This window comes from Raphanus sativus, chromosome 8, assembly GCF_000801105.2.
Source record: "Raphanus sativus cultivar WK10039 chromosome 8, ASM80110v3, whole genome shotgun sequence".
Taxonomy (NCBI): domain Eukaryota; kingdom Viridiplantae; phylum Streptophyta; class Magnoliopsida; order Brassicales; family Brassicaceae; genus Raphanus; species Raphanus sativus.
Genome location: NC_079518.1, coordinates 6,835,617 through 6,854,335, shown reverse-complemented (window position 1 = coordinate 6,854,335; position 18,719 = coordinate 6,835,617). Strand labels below are relative to the sequence as shown.

The following is an 18,719-nucleotide window of genomic DNA, read 5'->3' as shown; positions in this document are numbered from 1 at the left end:
ATGGTCAAAAAAGGTGTGATCAAGAGTGGTTAGAGTTTTTTTTTTTTTTTTAGGAGTGGTTAAAGTTGTGGTCAAGGCGTTTGAAGAGCTGTAGATAGATAAAATGTTGTTACTGTCTTTTCTTCATGTAGCAATCTTCATAAAACCATTTTAAACTATGGATCTTATCACTTTCATGCCATCTAAACTATTAAAATTGAAGTACAAATAATATTTAACCATGTGTTTTGCACAATAATTACAAAGACATGCCATTAACTAAAATTAAAACACGTCATTTAATACATTTAATGATCGATTATTTTGGTGGCCAATACTTAAATTAAACAATCTCATCCGCTAGCTCATTTTTGTTTCACATAACAACTGCCAGCCCTATTTTATTTGAAATCCATAAAGGTTTATACGTAACCCAGTATATTCTGGAAATGAAAGGTTTTAACACTATGAAAATTAAAAAATCTCAGATCCTCAACGTCTGTTTCCAAATGAAGTACCAAGCTAAACAGTTATATTTATATATATGAAGATGATTCTGGGTCATGCACGTGGAGACTTGAACAAGTTAAACGTCATTACATTTAATTTTTACACAACACTGAAACTAATAATACTCTTTTCCTTCCGAACTCATGACTATTCAAAAAACCATTTCTACTTCTACGCAATGACAACTAACTGTGTAATACCATAACTAAATAATCCTTTTTAGAAAACGAAACAAGAATATGAATTTTTTTCCTATTTCTACACAGTGGTCATATCAATAAAAGATATCAATTAACTAACAAAATTATTATATTATGCTTTTAAAACGTTTAAAACACATATTCGGTTCGGGTTTTGTAATTATTTTTGGAACGGAAACGGTTTGATTTTTTAGATTTGGATTTTTTGCCCAACTCTAATATTAACATAAAAAACATATTTTATAAAAATATATACACCCGCACGAATGTGCGGGTCAAAATCTAGTACTCCTTTATAATAATGACCATTAGCAAAACAATACACATCAAACACATAGGTTTTATCTCTAAATTATTCTCCTCCATACTTATCTCCATTTCTACATACAGACAAACAAAGATTATGTTTTAAAAATCAGAATTCAAAATTAAAATTAAAGGCTATTTATTTACATGGAATTGTAATATCCAAGCTCAGAAGCTATGACCATATTGTGGTCATGGTTAACATAAATTATGGACATATTAGGGTGGACGTGGATATGGTCAAGCTCTGACCATGACAACTTCCATCTGGAACTACCAAACCAGAACTTTACCTCCTTTCTACCCTCGCTATAAAAGACCACACTACCTCTGAACATGACCACATCAAACCTTACACTGAACAAAATCTGCTTTGAAATGTGTAAAGAAGAAGCTAGAAAGTATGTGAATGTGTAATTTTTTCATTAACTTTGCCAAACTGTAGTGCCTATTTCGTATGGTGAAATCCTTTAAACCATAGAATTTAATAAAAAACCTTAAAGCAGCTTCTTAATATTACATAGTTTGAAAAGAGACTTGTTCAACTTTCACACACCACAATCTTATACCAGAAACTAGATTTAAGTTATGTTGTACTTAACACTACACACATCAACAGACTTAAACGAGAGACGCAGGCACGTTTTGTGATTAATTTTATTGTTTCTTCTACTGTTTGTTTTAACTCCCACAAGAGAGACAGTCCTCACGGTTTGTCAAAGAGCAAACCATCTCTGCCATCTTCCTCTCATTGTCTTCTTCTGTTACTTCATCTTCTTTGGTTACATCTGGCTTCTCCTGCATCACACGCAAATGTCAATTATGGTTGTCCAAGTAACAACAGAATCACACAAAAGTGTTGTTTACCTTTAGCATTGCTGTGTCTACTGTAAACTTAATTGCATCTGCTGCAGCACGCGATCGCAGGTAGTACATTCCCGTTTTCAAACCCTTTCAATAGTCACAACAACAATAACACTTGTGAGATCGATTTATACCACAAATCAAAGACTGAATCCGACGAAGTTGAGTTTCATGAAGCGATGCAATCATATTGGACAGATTAATCAACATTTCTACTTACAACTAATGCAACCATATCGAGAGTTAACTCAGTTAAGTAAAGCTTTAGGATAAGTTGATACCTTCTTCCAGGTGTGGAAGTGTAAAGAAGTGAGTTTGGCAAAGTTGGGTTTGTCCATGTGTATATTCAAACTTTGACTTTGATCGATAAAGCATCCACGATCAACTGCCATATCAACCACTGTTCTCTGCTTAATCTCCCACACAGTCCTGAATAAATTTTGCAAAAAGAAAAAGGTTAAATAACAAGAACAACACATAATAACCATAGCATAAAAGAAAGAGCAAAATCAATACTTGTAAATTGCTTTCAAGTCGTCAGGAATCTCCGCGACATTTATAACAGAACCATTCTCATATATTATCTTGTTTTTCAGAGTAGGAGACCAGAGTCCCATATCAGTCAAGTCGTGAAGAAGATGCTTGTTCACAACTACGAACTCACCACTGAAAATACAAGGAGAGAACAAAGATTAAGCTTATGTAGAAAACAAGATACATAACTTAATGGGGCACTCTTATTTGCTTGAACAACAACATACCTCAAGACTCTGCGACTATAAATGTTTGACGTATACGGCTCAAAACATTCATTATTCCCAAGAATCTGGCTAGTTGAAGCAGTTGGCATTGGTGCTACTAGAAGAGAGTTTCGAATTCCGTTCTTTGAAATCATATCTCTTAGAGCAGCCCAGTCCCAGCGGTCAGAAGGAGTTACATTCCACATGTCAGGCTGTAGAATACCCTGCAAAAATCATCCCAGACGCAAGTCAAGCACTTAGCAACAAGAGCTTATGACAATGTTGAACAAATATTCCTTTAAAAATGCTTGTTGAGATTAAGATGCATACCTTACTCACAGGACTTCCTTGGTATGTCTCATATGTACCTTCCTTGGTAGCAATCTCTGAAGATGACTTGAGTGCATGATAGTATATGGTTTCAAATATGTCTTTGTTCAGTTGTTGAGCCTGATATTATTGCAAAAAGCTGCTCAGACCAGAGAACAAAACTGCTTTGAAAGCTTGATTCACTTGTGAAAGAAGTTTACCTCAGGGGAATCAAATGGCATTCCGAGTAGAATAAATGCATCTGCAAGACCTTGAATACCAATACCAATAGGCCTATGACGCATGTTTGAAGTTTTGGCCGTCTCCACAGGATAGTGATTCACATCAATGATCTTATTGAGATTTACAGTAACTGTTGCAGTCACCTGAAGAAACAGAATATAGCCAAAAACGTCAACATCAAAACTGTAGACATGGAAACTTATCGAAATGATATAAATAAATTGCTGACCTCTGCTAGCTTGTCAAAATCAAAGTAACGATTCTTTGAGCCCAAACTGCCTACGATCTTAGACGGATGAGAGTCCAAGGAAACATCCTGTTGTGAAATGTAAGAAATGTCAAGAGTCAAGCACAAAGTGACAAAGCAAAATCAAAGACTGAAACACCTTTTTCGACTCACCTTCTCCCTAACGAACCGAGGTAAAGCAATAGATGCAAGATTGCACACAGCAGTTTCTGTTGGACTTGTGTACTCGATGATTTCAGTGCATAAATTAGAAGACTTTATGGTACCCAGATTTTGCTGGTTGCTTTTCCTGTTACATGAGTCCTACAGCACAGTTTCACAATAGTGAGAACCAGCGGTCATATAATTTTACCCAGTGGTTATAGAAAAAAGACTGTTCTTACCTTGAAAAGCATGTATGGTGTCCCTGTTTCTACTTGGGATGTCAGGATCTCATACCAGAGCTGCTGTGCCTGGACAACCTTCTTAGCCTTACCCTATAGATAAAAACAAACAGAACCGGTTCAAATCCAAACAAAAAGGAGCATAGCTGGTATTATAATAGCAAAGCCTGAATTCTAAAGTGAAACAATAAACCCCAAGATGAAATCACTCACCTCGTTCTCATATTGAGTGTACAATCTCTCAAAATCTGCACCCCAACAATCTGCCAGACCTGGAGCTTCATTAGGACAAAAGAGAGACCACTTCCCGTCACTCTGGACCCTTTCCATAAAAAGATCTGGTATCCAAAGACCATAAAACAAGTCTCTGGCCCTGTGTTCTTCCTGGAATAGCAAAAATAAAATGAAGAGTGATGTGAGAGTGTATTAAACAAATTCGAAATTATATTTGTAGTGAAAGTGAGTGATATCGAGACTGTACCTTCCCATGATTCTTCCGAAGTTCCAGAAAATCAAAAATGTCAGCATGCCATGGCTCCAGATATACAGCAAAGGCCCCTTAACAAATTGCAAACAAATATACATATGAAAAAAAAACTGAACCAATAATTAAGAAACGATCATGACAATAGTGGCAATGAAATGTATACCCTTTCTCTTTCCTCCTCCTTGGTCAACGTAGCGAGCAGTGTCATTGAATACCCGCAGCATTGGAACAATACCATTCGATGTTCCATTTGTGCCACGAATGTAGCTTCCTGTTGCACGGATGTTGTGAACAGAAACACCTATTCCCCCAGCTGATTTACTAATAACTGCACACTCTTTCAATGTTTCATATATTCCCTCAATGCTATCATCCTTCATGCAGATCAGGAAGCAGCTGCTTAGCTGCAAAATCCGAACATTTCCACACAGCCCCCATCAGTAAAACGAATGCAAACACGAGTTCAAATGTAAACAGAAATATAGGTACATTACCTGAGCCCTTGGAGTTCCTGAATTGAAGAGAGTCGGAGACGCATGAGTAAACCACCGCTGAGACATCAAATGGTAAGTTTTGATTGCGGAATCAACATCTTCTTTGTGAATGCCGACAGAAACCCTCATGAGCATGTGCTGAGGCCTTTCAACCACTTTCCCATGGACTTTTAAGAGGTACGATCTCTCGAGAGTTTTGAAACCAAAGTAGTCATACTCAAAATCTCGATCATAGATGATTTCACTGTCTAGACGTGTAGCATTCTGAAATAACCAAAGAAAAACACACAATTCAACATTCCATCTAAAAATCCTCGTTTAGTTAAAGATTAGAGTGTGTCATTTTACCTTCATAATGATCTCAAACACATCATCAGCAATCAGAGGAGCGGCAAGTCCAGATCTCTCATTGACATGACTGTACATGTCCTTAATCCTGAAGAAGATTAACCCAAAAAATCCATCAAAGTCAAACTCATATCAATCACAAGAGAGATATAAATAAAAGATCAAAAAAACAAAGACTCACGTCTCGGAAAAGGACTTCTTAGTGTTCTTATGGAGATTAGAGACAGCAATCCTTGCAGCCAACTGATAACATAAAACAATCAAAATCTTAAAACATCCCAAACGCTTGATTACAGTTTCTCTATGGCGTACACATCAATCAGGTCAAGCCAACAATCCAACCCAATCAAAATTAAGAAACCTAATTGAAGTAAATGGCGGGAAAAAAAAGAAGAGGGAATAAGAACTGACGGAGGCGTAATCAGGATGATTAGCGGTCATAGCAGCGGCAGTCTCGGCGGCTAACTCGTCGAGTTGAGTGGTAGTGACGCCCTTGTAGACACCGGCGCAGACTTTCTGGGAGACGAGGACGGGGTCGCAGTGGTCGACGCTGAGGCCATAGCTGAGCTTCTTGAGACGCGCGGTGATCTTGTCGAAGTGGACAGTCTCCTGCCTTCCGTCACGCTTCACAACGTACATCTTTTCTTCTTCTCTTCTCTCTGAAGAATTGTATCGAACAGTTGGTGGGTGTGAAGTAATGATATAGAGAGAAGATAGAACGTCACGGAGAGTTGTGATAAATAGATTAGAGAAGTGAATGGGAAAAGCGCAAGTGTGGCTTAGGGTTTCTTTTGTGGTTTGATTTTGACTTTTTTGCCCCGCGCGAAAGTTTCAGATTTTTCCCGCCAGCTTCCGAGAGAAGGAGTCGGTAAGAGCTTCTCTTGTACGTCAAGTGGCGCGTAATTTTTTAAGCAGGGAAATAAAATAAACTTGAATCGTTTTGCCTCGCTGAGTGTGGGCCCATCTCATGAGATATTCGTGAATGTGAATTAAAAGTAGCCCGATTGTTTACATGTGCCCAAATTAGAAGTTGACGTTTAAGATTATTGAATGTAAATGTTTAGATCTTTTAACATTTTGGGAATATCTTTTTGTTTTTGTCAGATTAAGATGCTAACACCAAAGAATTGTTTCTGAATGTTATAATACATTAACATGTTTTTAATTACCACATCGTTAGTGTTTTTATATTATACTAAATATAAATAATAAAATATTTTAAATTATAAAAATAAATATATTAAAAATTCGAAACTATTTATACAATTTTATTATACAATTATTTTATTTTTTAAAACTTGAATGGTATTTTTATTTTATTTTTGAAAACTAATATATTGTACTATATATTTATATTATATATTTTAATTCGATGACCAAAGAATCGATGACGACGATGACGACGCAGGGATGGGATCCGGGTTTACGAAAGGGGATTTGGAATCGTGAGGATCCACAAACGGAGATATGGAATCGAAGAAGTTTCCACTACAAAATCGTAAAGATACGAGTGAAAATAAGGGATTTGGGGAGAAGGATCTGGCGTGATATCAAAAGATCACAATGGAGTCGGGTTCTTAAGGAAACAAAGGCGTTTTCGTATAATCTAAGGAATCAAGGTATAGATTTTGTTCTCTTTAAAACAAAATTAAATCTACCAAATCGAAAGATCAGGAATGAATTTTCTCGATTATCAGGAATAGCAAGGAAAGTAGGGATTGTGATGATTCATATAGGAGACCTAGCGGTTTGGATTTGGGAATATGAAAGATATTGTAGGATTGTATTGATTTGTGAGGGTAAACGCAGTTTGCGATTGGGGATAGGAGGAATATTGTGGCTTTATGGTATAAGATTGCGATTAGGAATAAAGGAGGGCAACGCTCTGTTTAAAAGGGATTGGGAAGGGTCCTTAATTTTCACAGTTCTTTCATCTTTAGACAAACTCTTATACTGTTGTTCTGTTCTGTGTTGTTCTGGATTGGAGTTTTTTATTATGGCAGCAAGGGTATTAGAACCAATTTACAGTCTTGGAAGGATGGTCTTAAAATGGTATATGGATTTTGCTTGGTATCTTTGGATCATATGGTCACGAAGAGCAACTGGTAGGCAACAAAAAAGGTATGTGATTTGGCACTTAATAATAAAAATGCATTGTACTGGTGAGGCACGAAAGTTATTGGAAGTAACAGGGGAAAAACAAAGAATTATGATATATTTGAATAGTGTACTCAGGTTGGTTAATTGGTTTGTGGAAATATTGAATGGTGTTGTCAATATGGCTGTCACGGATATAGGGGCCATAGACATTGATCGGAACGGGGAATTTCTTACACATATCGAGCATATGGTGCTCTTACTGGCTGGGCTGCGGAAAATATTATTTCGGTGGATCTTTGATTTAAAGTGCAGGGGAACAGGAAGATTGCAAAGATGGGATTGGAGTACGGTACAAAAAATAGGGTGTTTGGCTTTAATAATGGAAGTGTACAGGAGCTCTTTATCTCCACAATTCCCAGCTCGGGGGAGCCTTATTTTAATTTTTAAATGAAAGTACTTAGTTGGAATTGCCGTGGCGCAGGAAGTAAATGGACAATAAGCTATCTTCGGGAGATTTGGCATAAATATAAACCGGATTTTCTATTCTTGTCTGAAACAAAGCAAGATTTTGAATTTCTGCATGGGTTTCAATCACATTTTGGTTATGATAACTTGGTCACTGTGGATCCGGTCGGAAGAAGTGGTGGTTTAGCCCTGTTTTATAACAATGAGTTACAGGTCAAGGTTTTATATTCTAGCAATCGGATGATTGATGTGGAGGCGGTGGTTAAAGGAAAGATAGTTTTTTTAACTTTCGTATATGGTGATCCTGTTCAAAAACTACGAGAACAAGTTTGGGAACGATTGACTCGATACGGGCTAGCAAGAAGTGATCCTTGGTTTATTATTGGAGATTTAAATGAGATTACAGGAAACCATGAAAAAGAGGGAGGTACTTTGCGGAGTGCTGAATCTTTTGTTCCTTTCAATAACATGATTCGAAATTGTGGACTACTTGAATTCCCGGCTAGGGGGAACAAAATGTCATGGCAAGGAAGAAGAGGTAAAGGAAAAGGAGCAATGACAATTCGATGTAGATTGGATCGGGCTCTAGCGAATGAAGATTGGCATACACTCTTTCCGGTGTCTTTTACAGAATATTTAGGAATGGTCGGGTCCGATCACCGTCCGGTGGTCGCTTTTCTAGATGATAAAATTCAAAGGACGAAGGGCCAATTCCGATTTGATAAAAGGTGGATAGGACAAGAAGGACTTATGGAATCCATTACCACGGGATGGAGGGAAACAGGTGGAGAGGATACGGTGGATATTGTTACAAAAATAAGTAATTGTCGTCACGAGGTGGCTAAATGGCGGAAGAATAATCCACCATATGGAAAGGATAAAATAGCAGATCTTCAGAAGGCTCTAGAAGAGGTTCAAACGGATGATAATAGGTCTCAAGAAGAGATTTTGGAGATTTCGAAGAAATTGCAGGATGCATATAAGGATGAGGAAGAGTATTGGCAGCAGAAAAGTAGAAATACATGGAATACGGCTGGGGATCGCAGTACTAAATTTTATCATGCTCTCACTAAGCAACGTCGGGCTCGAAATAGGATTGTGGGACTATATGATGAAGGGGGAAATTGGATTACAGAGGAGCAAGGTATTGAGAAGGTTGCTGTAAACTATTTTGAGGATCTATTTACCACCACTTCTCCATCAGAGTTTGAGGTTTTTCTCGGGGAGATTACTCCGAGTATTACTCACCAGACAAATCAAATGTTGATCAAATTGGCGACAGAGGAGGAGGTTCGACAGGCTTTGTTTATGATGCATCCTGAGAAGGCACCGGGGCCAGATGGAATGACTGCTTTATTCTTCCAACACTCTTGGCATATAATTAAAAAGGATCTGGTGGAAATGGTAAATAATTTTTTGGTTACAGGAGAAATGGATTCCAGGTTAAATATTACTAATATTTGCATGATACCAAAGACGGAAAGGCCAACAAAGATGACAGAGATAAGACCGATAAGTTTATGTAATGTTGGGTATAAGATTATATCGAAAGTGTTATGTCAGAGGTTGAAGCTGTGTCTCCCAACTCTTATATCAGAGACACAATCGGCCTTTGTGGCAGGAAGGCTGATCTCGGATAATATCCTCATCGCTCAGGAAATGTTTCATGGATTGCGAACTAATAAAGCATGCCAAGGAAAGTTTATGGCAATTAAAACGGATATGAGTAAAGCGTATGATAGGGTAGAATGGGATTTTATTCAAGCTCTTCTGAATAGAATGGGCTTTGATTCTCATTGGACAAAGTTGATGATGGGATGTATATCGTCTGTGCAGTACCAGGTTTTATTAAATGGCCAACCTCGGGGTCTCATCACCCCCCAGAGAGGTTTACGACAAGGGGATCCATTATCGCCTTATTTATTTATTATGTGTACTGAGGCTTTGATTGCAAATATAAAGAAGGCGGAGAGAGGAAAACATCTTACCGGAATGAAAGTGGCGAGAGCTTGTCCATCTATATCTCATTTGCTTTTTGCAGATGATAGTCTTTTTTTCTGTAAGGCACAGAAGGAAGAATGTCAAACCATTCTTAGGATTCTAAAGGAATATGAAGCGGTTTCAGGTCAACAAATAAATTTTCAAAAATCATCAATCCAGTTTGGCCACAAAATTGAGGAAGCTAGTAGGCAGGAGTTAAGAGATATATTGGGTATCCAGAATTTGGGAGGAATGGGATCTTATTTGGGATTACCAGAGAATATTGGTGGTTCTAAAGTCCAAGTTTTTGGATTCATTCAGGAGCGTTTAAATAGTAGGGTAAATGGATGGATTTTTAAGTTTTTCACTAAGGGAGGAAAGGAAGTGATTATCAAATCAGTGATAACGGCTTTGCCAAATCATGTGATGTCCTGTTTCAGATTACCAAAGACGACAACAAAGAAACTAACAAGTGCAGTTGCACAATTTTGGTGGAGTCCAGGTGGAAGTACTAAGGGTATGCATTGGAAATCTTGGGACAAGTTAGTTCTAAGTAAGGAGGAAGGAGGTTTGGGATTCAAAGAACTTACGGATTTTAATACGGCTATGCTTGGTAAACAGCTATGGCGGTTGATAGAGAAACCCAACACTTTATTTTCAAGAGTCTTCAAAGGACGGTACTTTAGGAATGCTTCACCCCTAGAACCGATCCGATCATATTCCTCATCGTATGGCTGGAGGAGTATTACTTCTGCTAGATCTCTGGTTAGCAAAGGACTAATTAAAAGGGTGGGTACAGGATCTTCTATTTCAGTATGGAATGATCCCTGGATCCCATCCACTCGCCCGAGACCAGCAAACAAAAATCTTCACATTACTTACCCTGATCTGACAGTTGATTCCCTTATTGACTCAACTTCAAGGACATGGAATTCGCAGGCACTTCGGACTCTCGTGGATCCTCAGGACGTCAAAATTATTGAAAGTATACCTCTGAGTAAGGTTCATTTGAGGGATAGGGATGGATGGCATTTTACAAACAATGGAAAATACACGGTGAAGTCAGGATATCAGGTGGAGAGAGTTTATCCGGATAAGGAGAGATCATTGCCAGTGTTAGGACCTACAGTTGATATTCTGAAAGCATATTGCTGGAAAGTTAAATGTCCACCAAAAATGAAGCATTTTTTGTGGCAATTGGTATCAGGGTGCATAGCAGTTAAGAAGAACCTGCAAGCAAGAGGGCTAAAAGGGGATATATGTTGTGATAGATGTGGTGCTCCCGAGGAAACAATAAATCATGTGTTTTTCGAGTGTCCACCAGCGCGTCAGGTATGGGCTCTTTCACGGATCCCCTCCAGCCCAGCTATTTTCCCATACCAATCTCTTTTTACAAACTTGGATTATTTATTTTGGAGAATTGACCCAAAAGTGGAATGTCATCAGTTTCCTTGGATTTTATGGTACATTTGGAAAGCCAGGAACCTTAAGGTTTTTAGCAATCTTGATGTAGACCCGAGAGATACGTTAAAATTGGCAGACACAGAGTCAGCACTATGGAATGATGCACAGATGGAGAATGCACAGGTTCAGGTACGACAGGTGGATGACAACAATCCTGGACCACGAATAGGGAGATGGTGTTTCATAGATGGCTCGTGGAAGGATAAAGACATTTCTTCGGGACAAGGTTGGTATAGTACTTTGGAAGGTTTTGATAGCCTAATGGGTGCAAGGAATGTCAGGGCAAGTTTATCTCCACTACATTCAGAAGTGGAGGCGCTGATATGGGCAATGGAATGTATGAGAAACTTACGTCAGTTCAGGGTTACGTTTGCAACGGATTGTTCCCAATTGGTAAAGATGGTTTCGGAACCAGAGGAATGGCCAGCTTTTGCAAGTTATTTGGAAGATATCAAGACCCTTAAAGATGTCCTCATCAACTCAGAGATTATTCATGTACCACGAACACAGAATATGCAGGCGGATAGACTAGCACGAAGTGCAAGGATGCAACCGTCTTTTGTCGTTCACATGGACTCAGAGTTACCGGCTTGGATTATCGAGTCAAGATGAGAGTTTTTGTTTATGTTGATGACAAAAAAAAAAAATTATATATTTTAATTCTTGTTTAATGTGTCCAATATTATGAACAAAATATTTCAGTGAAAGAAGGGTAAAAGTCTTTCTAACACAACCAAAATCTCGAATAAAATATCACAAGTATATGATATTAAATTTAATAAATTACCATCCAAATTTTTAAAATTACAATAATTTATATAAGAAAACTTTATAAATAATTTCAAATTTTTACTTATATTTAATTTTGTATAATTTAAGATATTTTATTATTCATATTTTAGTATAAAATAAATTTATTTAATATATAATAATTAAAAACATGTTAATGTATTTATACAGATAAGAAATAATTATCACCAAAGTTTTAATTGGAGAAGATGAAAAAAATAAAGTAGTATATATAGTTTCAAATTTGTGGTTATATATCAAACATTTACTTTAGTCTAGTGGTTATAGTGTTTCTTTCAAAAAGTATCAATGTACGGGTTTGAATTTCAAAATGGGCACATTTAAAATTAAAAAATAACGGCGTTTTATTTTTTTAACGGTTGACTAACTTTTTTTTACAGTTAACATATATTTTAGCATATTTTAAAAGTTTAGGTAGTATTTTTGAATTATAATTAAGTTGAGATTCATGCTGTAGTTGACGCTATTGAAATTGTATGGGTCGAAAATTGTCATTTCCCAAGATTAGTGACCAACTTTAAGATTTGTTTAAAAACTTGATCCAACGGCTTTCTTGTGTATATATTTGATGAGGTTTACTAATTAAGTTTCATTTTTTCCTTATTGTAAGAGATATGCGTTACAAAAAAAAAGAGATATGCGTTTGACTTTCAATTATACAATTTGATAGAACCCATGCATAGCCATTCCGGTTTGGATCAGGAATATACTAGGGCCCTTGCATCTCAATCGTCGCCTCATAAGCTGCGTGACATGCGGTGTCTTCACAACTCACAAGCGTTCGATTTGGCTTTTTTTTTAACTTCTTTACCATAAAGCCATTAGTTTCTTTTTCCCCTCATATCCGAGTTGTATTTGAGCCAACAAAATACCACTCAGGTGCTTGAGGCTCGATATCGAACTTAGAAGTTAGAACCCATTTTCTAGCAGACTCGGCTGTGTCAGTAAGGAGCTTCAAACGTAAGCATGGCTGCTCCATCATCCGATACATAACACGAAACCTTATCCACGGGGTAGTCAACCTTATCCGGTACATAACACGCAACAACCTTAATAACTATACTCACAAAAACATCAACATGTGCTGAACTTTTGTTTTCTTATAGAGTTTATTTAAGAAATTTTTATCTCAAATTTAAAACTCAACATCTTCATCTATAGAGACAAATACATGGACTTGGTAATTTGAGAGCTGAGATGAGTAAACACATGTTATAAGTAGTATATACACGGATACAATGGGATGTTTAAGCCCCAAATGGCTTGGAAGGGTATTACAAAAATCATAAACAACAACAAACAAACAAGGCCACAGGAGCTGCCCCCCATCATTCTCTCTCTTCATTGGATGTAGACTCTAGAGTATTCACAGACCTTCCTATCACGTTTAAAGCCGCTACACGCTGCATCTCCCTTGCTGTCAACACACAATATTTTGCTAATACATTAAAAAAAAAAGACTCCGATTTCAGATGGTTCCTAGCTTACAAATCTACCTTAAAAAGGAACTTGCAAGCACAATTCTAGTGCAACAATAAAAAATTGACTTCACAATTTGGTGGATATCAATCAGCAGCAATAATGGTGAAATGGGATAAACTAAAAGAAAAAACAGTGTAGTTTGGTTAGTCTCCATCAGATTTAATTCGTACCTTCCTCGAGAGAGAGCTGAATAGACCTCTTCTCCAAATCAACCGCATGCTTGCTAAGCTCCCCGGAGGAAAGTGACCAAAGCACTTAAAACATATACATACAAGTCAGAATTAGAGTTAAAAAAAAAAACGTAAAATTTTATTTAAGGTGGTTGGACTCTCACTGTGTAGATGAGGATCGGTCTGATCAGAATCATTAAGCTTGTTTAGGAGAATCTGAAGGTGGTGGTAACGCTCTTCCCAGTCCGGAGGTGGTGGTACTGTGGCTGATGATGAGCTGACCTTGGGCTGCTGCTTAGGCACAGTGTCTTTGGATGTGTCAATCTCGACTTTTCTGCGCACATACACATTGGTGGTGGCCGGAGACTGAGACGGATTCCCTTTCTTCTCCACGGCCTGGGGCAAGTTTTCTTTTGGTAGAGTGCTGCTTGTTCGTTGGTGGTCTGTCTCCATTTTTTTATTTGAGAAAGGTTCCTTCCAAATCAGAAATTAGTCTACTGTAATAAAGATAGATTGCTAAATTAAGGTAACATCAAGCGATTCACCCCCCGATGGGGGAACTGTATCTATTTTGTTCTTTCAGAGAGAAAGGAATCTTAACATCAATAAATCAATCAAAGAGAAAATGTTTACCTCAAGATCAGACTCAGAATCCCCTTTTACAATCAGCTAGCTCTGAGCTTCTTCTCCTAGGAGACAAAGTGCCAGATGCGTTTTCATTTAGGACAGTACTAGCTCGTTTATTAATGGGCCCAGTACAAGGCCTGATACGTCTACTTATTTCTTTATGCGATCGGTAGTGTCGATTTTAAAGATACAGTAGTTGTTTACCGTCTTTTTTTTTTGAAACACAGTTGTTAACCGTCTTTTACACATTTTTGTTAGATTAGTTTGAGTTAACTGGACTCAAACCGATCCTATTACTGGTAACATCAAGTAGTCTTAAACAGCACAACATCAAGTATCAATCAACCAATAGATGCTTCAAAAAAATCAAGACCAATTACTCCAGCAGCTTTTGTTCACTTAAGAAAATTCATATCAGAAAAGTATGACTAGTAAGTTAATAAAAAAAAAGAGTATGGACTAGTGAAAACCTTCTTGCCACTACATTTATGCTTCAAATCAAGAATATCATCCTATTAATCCCATACCCATTTCATCTAAACCTTTGCAGTCTAAGAGTAAAACCCAGAAGAAGCTAGCACAAGGCAACTTGTCAACCTCCTCATGACAACAGAACGTGTCCAATCTTAATAGGCTTTCGATTCACTAGGCCTAAAGTATAAAAATTCTAATTAAATAACTTAGGCCCATAATCTAGGCCCACTAGACGGAGGATAAAACCGTCATCAAGCGAATAATGATATTTTTTGGTCGGAACGAGGAGGAAAATATCTATCTAACCGCACATGTTAATCAGAGTACCCCAAATCTCTATGCAAACCCTAGAAAATATCTAACCCTAGTTAATCACGTCAGCTCCCCCCCACCCTTATAAATAACAAGCTGCGTTTTTCTGAGTATAATCTCAAACCACAACCCTCTCTTTCTTTCTCTCCTCAGCTACTCAGAAAAAAAAAATGTCTGCAGAAGTCGAGTACCGGTGCTTCGTTGGAGGCCTCGCCTGGGCCACCGCGGATGCGGATCTCGAAAGGACGTTCTCACAGTTCGGCGAAGTGATCGATTCCAAGGTTCTGATCCTCGACGGATCTGATTCCGATCTGTGTTTCTCTGTTACTTGATTCGATTACTTGTTACTATGTTCTTTGTTACTGTTACTTGATTTTGTCCCAATCGGTACGTTTAATCTTCAATGCTTCTATGACGAGCTCGGAGAACGATCGATTTTCGTTTAATTTTTTTGCTGATTTGTGTTTTTTTTGTTTTTTTTTTGTTTTGTTTTGACAGATCATTAACGATCGTGAGACTGGAAGGTCGAGGGGATTCGGATTCGTGACTTTCAAGGATGAGAAGTCAATGAGGGATGCGATTGAGGAGATGAACGGGAAAGAACTCGACGGACGTACCATTACCGTCAACGAGGCTCAGTCTAGAGGAAGCGGTGGCGGTGGTGGAGGCCGTGGCGGCGGCGGTGGTTACAACAGAGGAGGCGGTGGTGGATACGGAGGAGGCGGTGGTGGTTACGGAGGAGGCGGTGGTGGATATGGTAGACGTGATGGAGGTGGAGGTGGATACGGTGGTGGCCGTGGTGGAGGCGGATACGGTGGTGGTGGAAGACGTGATGGCGGTGGATACGGAGGTGGTGACGGTGGTTACGGAGGAAACAGCGGCGGTGGTGGTGGTGGCTGGTGATCAATGATATGTGGTTTGTCTGATTCTGCTATGTGTTTGGTTTAGATTTGGTTCCCTATCCATGTTTCGCTGGTTTTGGTTATGTTTCTGGTTTTGTGGTTCTACATGATGTAACAGATCGTTTAAATGTCATCTTTGCCTAAAACGAAATGTTAGATTCGCGTGTTGTTAAATTGAATTTGAGTTTTTTTCTTCTATTTATATAAAATTACCAAACAGTCGCTATAAGCTCACTAATCACGAATAGACCACATCGGTTTAGTACAATCAAATCAGTACTAGTGTTCAGTTACTCGCTCTTTATACGTTCGGCGGTGTACTTAGGCTGCACGATCTTTTAATTAAATGTACTTTAATCCTAATTCATGGTATGAGTTGTTTTAGATTTTGTCCAGATTCTTGATTGAGAAGATAAGTTAAAAATATACGGAAAGATATATACGTCGAATATTCTCCTTCCCTTTTTCAACTACCACTTTCTTTTTGGTCGTGAAAGGTATCTTTAATTATTTGAAGGGAATAATATATTTTCAACTTTTCCAAAAGGTAGTTAATTTAACATTTGATGAGCAAACAGATGGGCCAATAACACCGATGAATGTGAGGAGAACACGCTCAACATGATCCTTGGTGAACAAGTGTTGCAGTAAACATTGCGTTTTGTACTATCAAGGGATGACTCAAAAACTAATTGGGCCTTCACAAGAGCCCAATAAAAAAACTTTAATTACAGCTAATGGTACCATGATCAACAGCCCACTATCACATCTCTCCTCCGAAAGACCAGCGACGGCAACACCACCACTTAACCTCCTTTTTTTTTTGTCGGTTGGTCTCCGTATAGCATCCAGTTCCACCAACCAACCGAACCGCAAATTCTGACTATAAAAAGTTAGCTAGAGGTGTTGACAACAGGGGTATCATCGTAATTTCAAGAAGCCTATTTTTATTACAAATGAAAGAGCAACGGCGTTAAAATGCCTTGAACTTAGGATCAATCTCCTTCAGCTGCTGCACCACTGTGTTTAGAATCAATTCGAGTTTTTTTTTTCATTTTAAATAAATGGCGAATAAGAGTAGCATCCTGTTCATCGGAGGAACAGGTTACATCGGGAAATATATAGTGGAAGCGAGCGCGAGATCTGGACACACAACCCTTGTTCTCGTTCGAAACTCCACCCTCACAAGCCCCTCGCGATCCACCACCATCGACAATTTCAAGAACCTCGGCGTTCGCTTTCTACTCGTTCGTATCTCTTAACGCCTTCTCTTCTTTGATATATGCCATGGTAGTTTAATTAAGAGTTTTTTTTCATATTCATTACATGTGTTGCTTGAATAGGGAGATCTTAACGATCATACGAGTCTCGTGAATTCGATCAAGCAAGCTGATGTGGTGATATCCACCGTTGGACACTCTCTCTTGGGTCAACAAGACAAGATCCTCTCTGCCATTAAAGAAGCTGGTAACGTTAAGGTAAACACCAACACACAAAACATATATATGTTTTGGACTTGTTGCAGAAAATATTTTAAATTTTAATTATAAAAATATTTGTGATTAACAAAAAAAAAAATTGTGATTACCTATTTCTCACAATTTATATCCAATCAAAATCCAATTAAATAATTTTTATACAGTTTACCATTATTATTTAATAAAAATGCATTCAATAGTTTTGTCTTTATATTGGTTTGGGGGTTTCGTCTTGCTGATATTGCACACCATCAGAGATTCTTTCCGTCGGAGTTTGGAAATGATGTGGACCGTGCTGAGAGTGTTGAACCTGCCAAAACAGCCTATACTACAAAGGCAATGTTCCGCAGGAGAATTGAGGAAGCAGGGATACCATACACTATTGTCTCTTGCAACTTCTTTGCTGGCTACTTCCTCCCTACTTTGGCACAGCCTGGTGCTACTTCTCCTCCACGTGACAAAGTCATCATTATGGGTGATGGTACCCCCAAAGGTAAGAATGAGAGTGACCCACATTAGTTTTCGCCAATGCAACTCAATAACTTAGAGGTCTTTGTTATTTCTTGTCTTTTTACCCTTCTTTTTACTTGTGTGTTTAATTTGCAGCTGTGTTCAACACGGAGGAAGACATAGGGACTTACACAATCAAGGCCGTAGATGATCCAAGAACCTTAAACAAGATTTTATACGTTAGGCCACCCATGAACACTTACTCGTTCAACGACCTTGTCTCCCTTTGGGAGAAAAAGATTGGGAAAACACTAGAAAGAATCCACGTTCCAGAAGAACAAATCCTTAAACAGATAACAGGTTTTGATCCTGAAACTTTTCTTCTTCTTCTTCTTCTTCTTCCTCCAATTTTGGTTATCTGAATGTTTTTTTTTGTTTTTGTTTTCTGGCAGAAGCATCGCCTCCACTGAACGTGTTGCTATCACTTTGTCATTGCGTATTCGTGAAAGGAGGACAAACAAACTTCGAAATAGAACCTTCCTTTGGTGTAGAAGCTTCTGAGCTTTACCCTGATGTCAAATACACTACTGTTGATGAAATCCTCGACAACTACGTCTAAAGGAGGACCAGCTTCTAACTAAAGTCACTCCCTGACACTTATATTTCTGAATAATTTTGGGTAAAATATTACCTTTCTGCTTCACCAGTATGATGAATCAATGAAACTGAACTACTTGTCTTATTATGCGCCGTTTTGAATGTAATAAATTTCTGTTGTATATTTTGTGACTGAAACACACCAACTGAAGGAAAGTTCAGTCCACAATTGGTGTCAGTGTCTTGCATGCGCTATACAAACACTGCCAATTGGAAGAGGAAGTATAGCAAACGTAGT

The 18,719-nt window shown here is 38.1% G+C and overlaps 5 protein-coding genes across 7 annotated transcripts; 3 read left to right on the top strand and 2 right to left on the bottom strand.

The window, feature by feature from the left end:
• Positions 1-1,461: 1,461 nt before the first annotated feature.
• LOC108822723 (ribonucleoside-diphosphate reductase large subunit) lies at positions 1,462-5,983 on the bottom strand. Its single transcript, XM_018595871.2, has 17 exons — positions 5,522-5,983; positions 5,292-5,353; positions 5,111-5,198; positions 4,763-5,026; positions 4,432-4,672; positions 4,263-4,339; positions 3,995-4,165; positions 3,782-3,874; positions 3,552-3,701; positions 3,381-3,467; positions 3,130-3,294; positions 2,930-3,049; positions 2,621-2,823; positions 2,376-2,525; positions 2,141-2,288; positions 1,863-1,946; positions 1,462-1,793 (listed from the first exon to the last, which is right to left on the bottom strand). The coding sequence occupies exons 1-17, from the start codon at positions 5,747-5,749 to the stop codon at positions 1,677-1,679; spliced, it is 2,448 nt and encodes an 815-aa protein (XP_018451373.1). The 5' UTR covers positions 5,750-5,983; the 3' UTR covers positions 1,462-1,676.
• A 2,208-nt stretch (positions 5,984-8,191) lies between these two features.
• On the top strand, positions 8,192-11,731 carry LOC130498828 (uncharacterized). The gene is made up of 4 exons (XM_056992467.1): positions 8,192-9,079; positions 9,239-9,517; positions 9,740-11,482; positions 11,639-11,731. Exons 1-4 carry the CDS (start codon positions 8,192-8,194, stop codon positions 11,729-11,731), a joined length of 3,003 nt encoding a protein of 1,000 aa, XP_056848447.1.
• Positions 11,732-13,127: 1,396 nt separating this feature from the next.
• Positions 13,128-14,370, bottom strand: LOC108820703 (uncharacterized). 3 transcript variants are annotated; one of them, XM_018593704.2, is made up of 4 exons: positions 14,215-14,370; positions 13,746-14,055; positions 13,582-13,665; positions 13,128-13,346 (listed from the first exon to the last, which is right to left on the bottom strand). In XM_018593704.2, the coding sequence occupies exons 2-4, from the start codon at positions 14,032-14,034 to the stop codon at positions 13,258-13,260; spliced, it is 462 nt and encodes a 153-aa protein (XP_018449206.1). In that variant the 5' UTR covers positions 14,035-14,055; positions 14,215-14,370; the 3' UTR covers positions 13,128-13,257. The 3 variants fall into 3 exon arrangements, with proteins under 3 accessions (XP_018449206.1, XP_018449207.1, XP_018449208.1); XM_018593705.2 differs by having other exon boundaries at positions 13,746-14,078; positions 14,215-14,336; XM_018593706.2 differs by having other exon boundaries at positions 13,746-14,075; positions 14,215-14,282.
• A 727-nt stretch (positions 14,371-15,097) lies between these two features.
• LOC108821956 (glycine-rich RNA-binding protein 8) lies at positions 15,098-16,094 on the top strand. The gene is made up of 2 exons (XM_018594959.2): positions 15,098-15,275; positions 15,493-16,094. The coding sequence occupies exons 1-2, from the start codon at positions 15,165-15,167 to the stop codon at positions 15,895-15,897; spliced, it is 516 nt and encodes a 171-aa protein (XP_018450461.1). The 5' UTR covers positions 15,098-15,164; the 3' UTR covers positions 15,898-16,094.
• Positions 16,095-16,767: 673 nt separating this feature from the next.
• LOC108821953 (phenylcoumaran benzylic ether reductase 1) lies at positions 16,768-18,605 on the top strand. The gene is made up of 5 exons (XM_018594955.2): positions 16,768-17,143; positions 17,240-17,374; positions 17,630-17,867; positions 17,981-18,184; positions 18,277-18,605. The coding sequence occupies exons 1-5, from the start codon at positions 16,961-16,963 to the stop codon at positions 18,441-18,443; spliced, it is 927 nt and encodes a 308-aa protein (XP_018450457.1). The 5' UTR covers positions 16,768-16,960; the 3' UTR covers positions 18,444-18,605.
• The last annotated feature ends 114 nt before the right edge of the window (positions 18,606-18,719 follow it).

Coding starts and splice junctions, on each gene's coding strand:
- LOC108822723 (XM_018595871.2), bottom strand. CDS start 5,749: ATGTACGTTGTGAAGCGTGACGGAAGGCAGGAGACTGTCCACTTCGAC. Junction 2,824..2,929: donor AAGGAAGTCCTGTGAGTAAG/GTATGCATCTTA, acceptor TGATTTTTGCAG/GGTATTCTACAGCCTGACAT. Junction 1,947..2,140: donor ACTTCCACACCTGGAAGAAG/GTATCAACTTAT, acceptor GACTATTGAAAG/GGTTTGAAAACGGGAATGTA.
- LOC130498828 (XM_056992467.1), top strand. CDS start 8,192: ATGTCATGGCAAGGAAGAAGAGGTAAAGGAAAAGGAGCAATGACAATT. Junction 9,080..9,238: donor AAAAGGATCTGGTGGAAATG/GTAAATAATTTT, acceptor GTGTTATGTCAG/AGGTTGAAGCTGTGTCTCCC. Junction 11,483..11,638: donor GAAACTTACGTCAGTTCAGG/GTTACGTTTGCA, acceptor CAGAATATGCAG/GCGGATAGACTAGCACGAAG.
- LOC108820703 (XM_018593704.2), bottom strand. CDS start 14,034: ATGGAGACAGACCACCAACGAACAAGCAGCACTCTACCAAAAGAAAAC. Junction 13,666..13,745: donor GACCGATCCTCATCTACACA/GTGAGAGTCCAA, acceptor ATATGTTTTAAG/TGCTTTGGTCACTTTCCTCC. Junction 13,347..13,581: donor TCAGCTCTCTCTCGAGGAAG/GTACGAATTAAA, acceptor GTGTGTTGACAG/CAAGGGAGATGCAGCGTGTA.
- LOC108821956 (XM_018594959.2), top strand. CDS start 15,165: ATGTCTGCAGAAGTCGAGTACCGGTGCTTCGTTGGAGGCCTCGCCTGG. Junction 15,276..15,492: donor GCGAAGTGATCGATTCCAAG/GTTCTGATCCTC, acceptor TTGTTTTGACAG/ATCATTAACGATCGTGAGAC.
- LOC108821953 (XM_018594955.2), top strand. CDS start 16,961: ATGGCGAATAAGAGTAGCATCCTGTTCATCGGAGGAACAGGTTACATC. Junction 17,144..17,239: donor TCGGCGTTCGCTTTCTACTC/GTTCGTATCTCT, acceptor TTGCTTGAATAG/GGAGATCTTAACGATCATAC. Junction 17,868..17,980: donor GGGTGATGGTACCCCCAAAG/GTAAGAATGAGA, acceptor TTTAATTTGCAG/CTGTGTTCAACACGGAGGAA.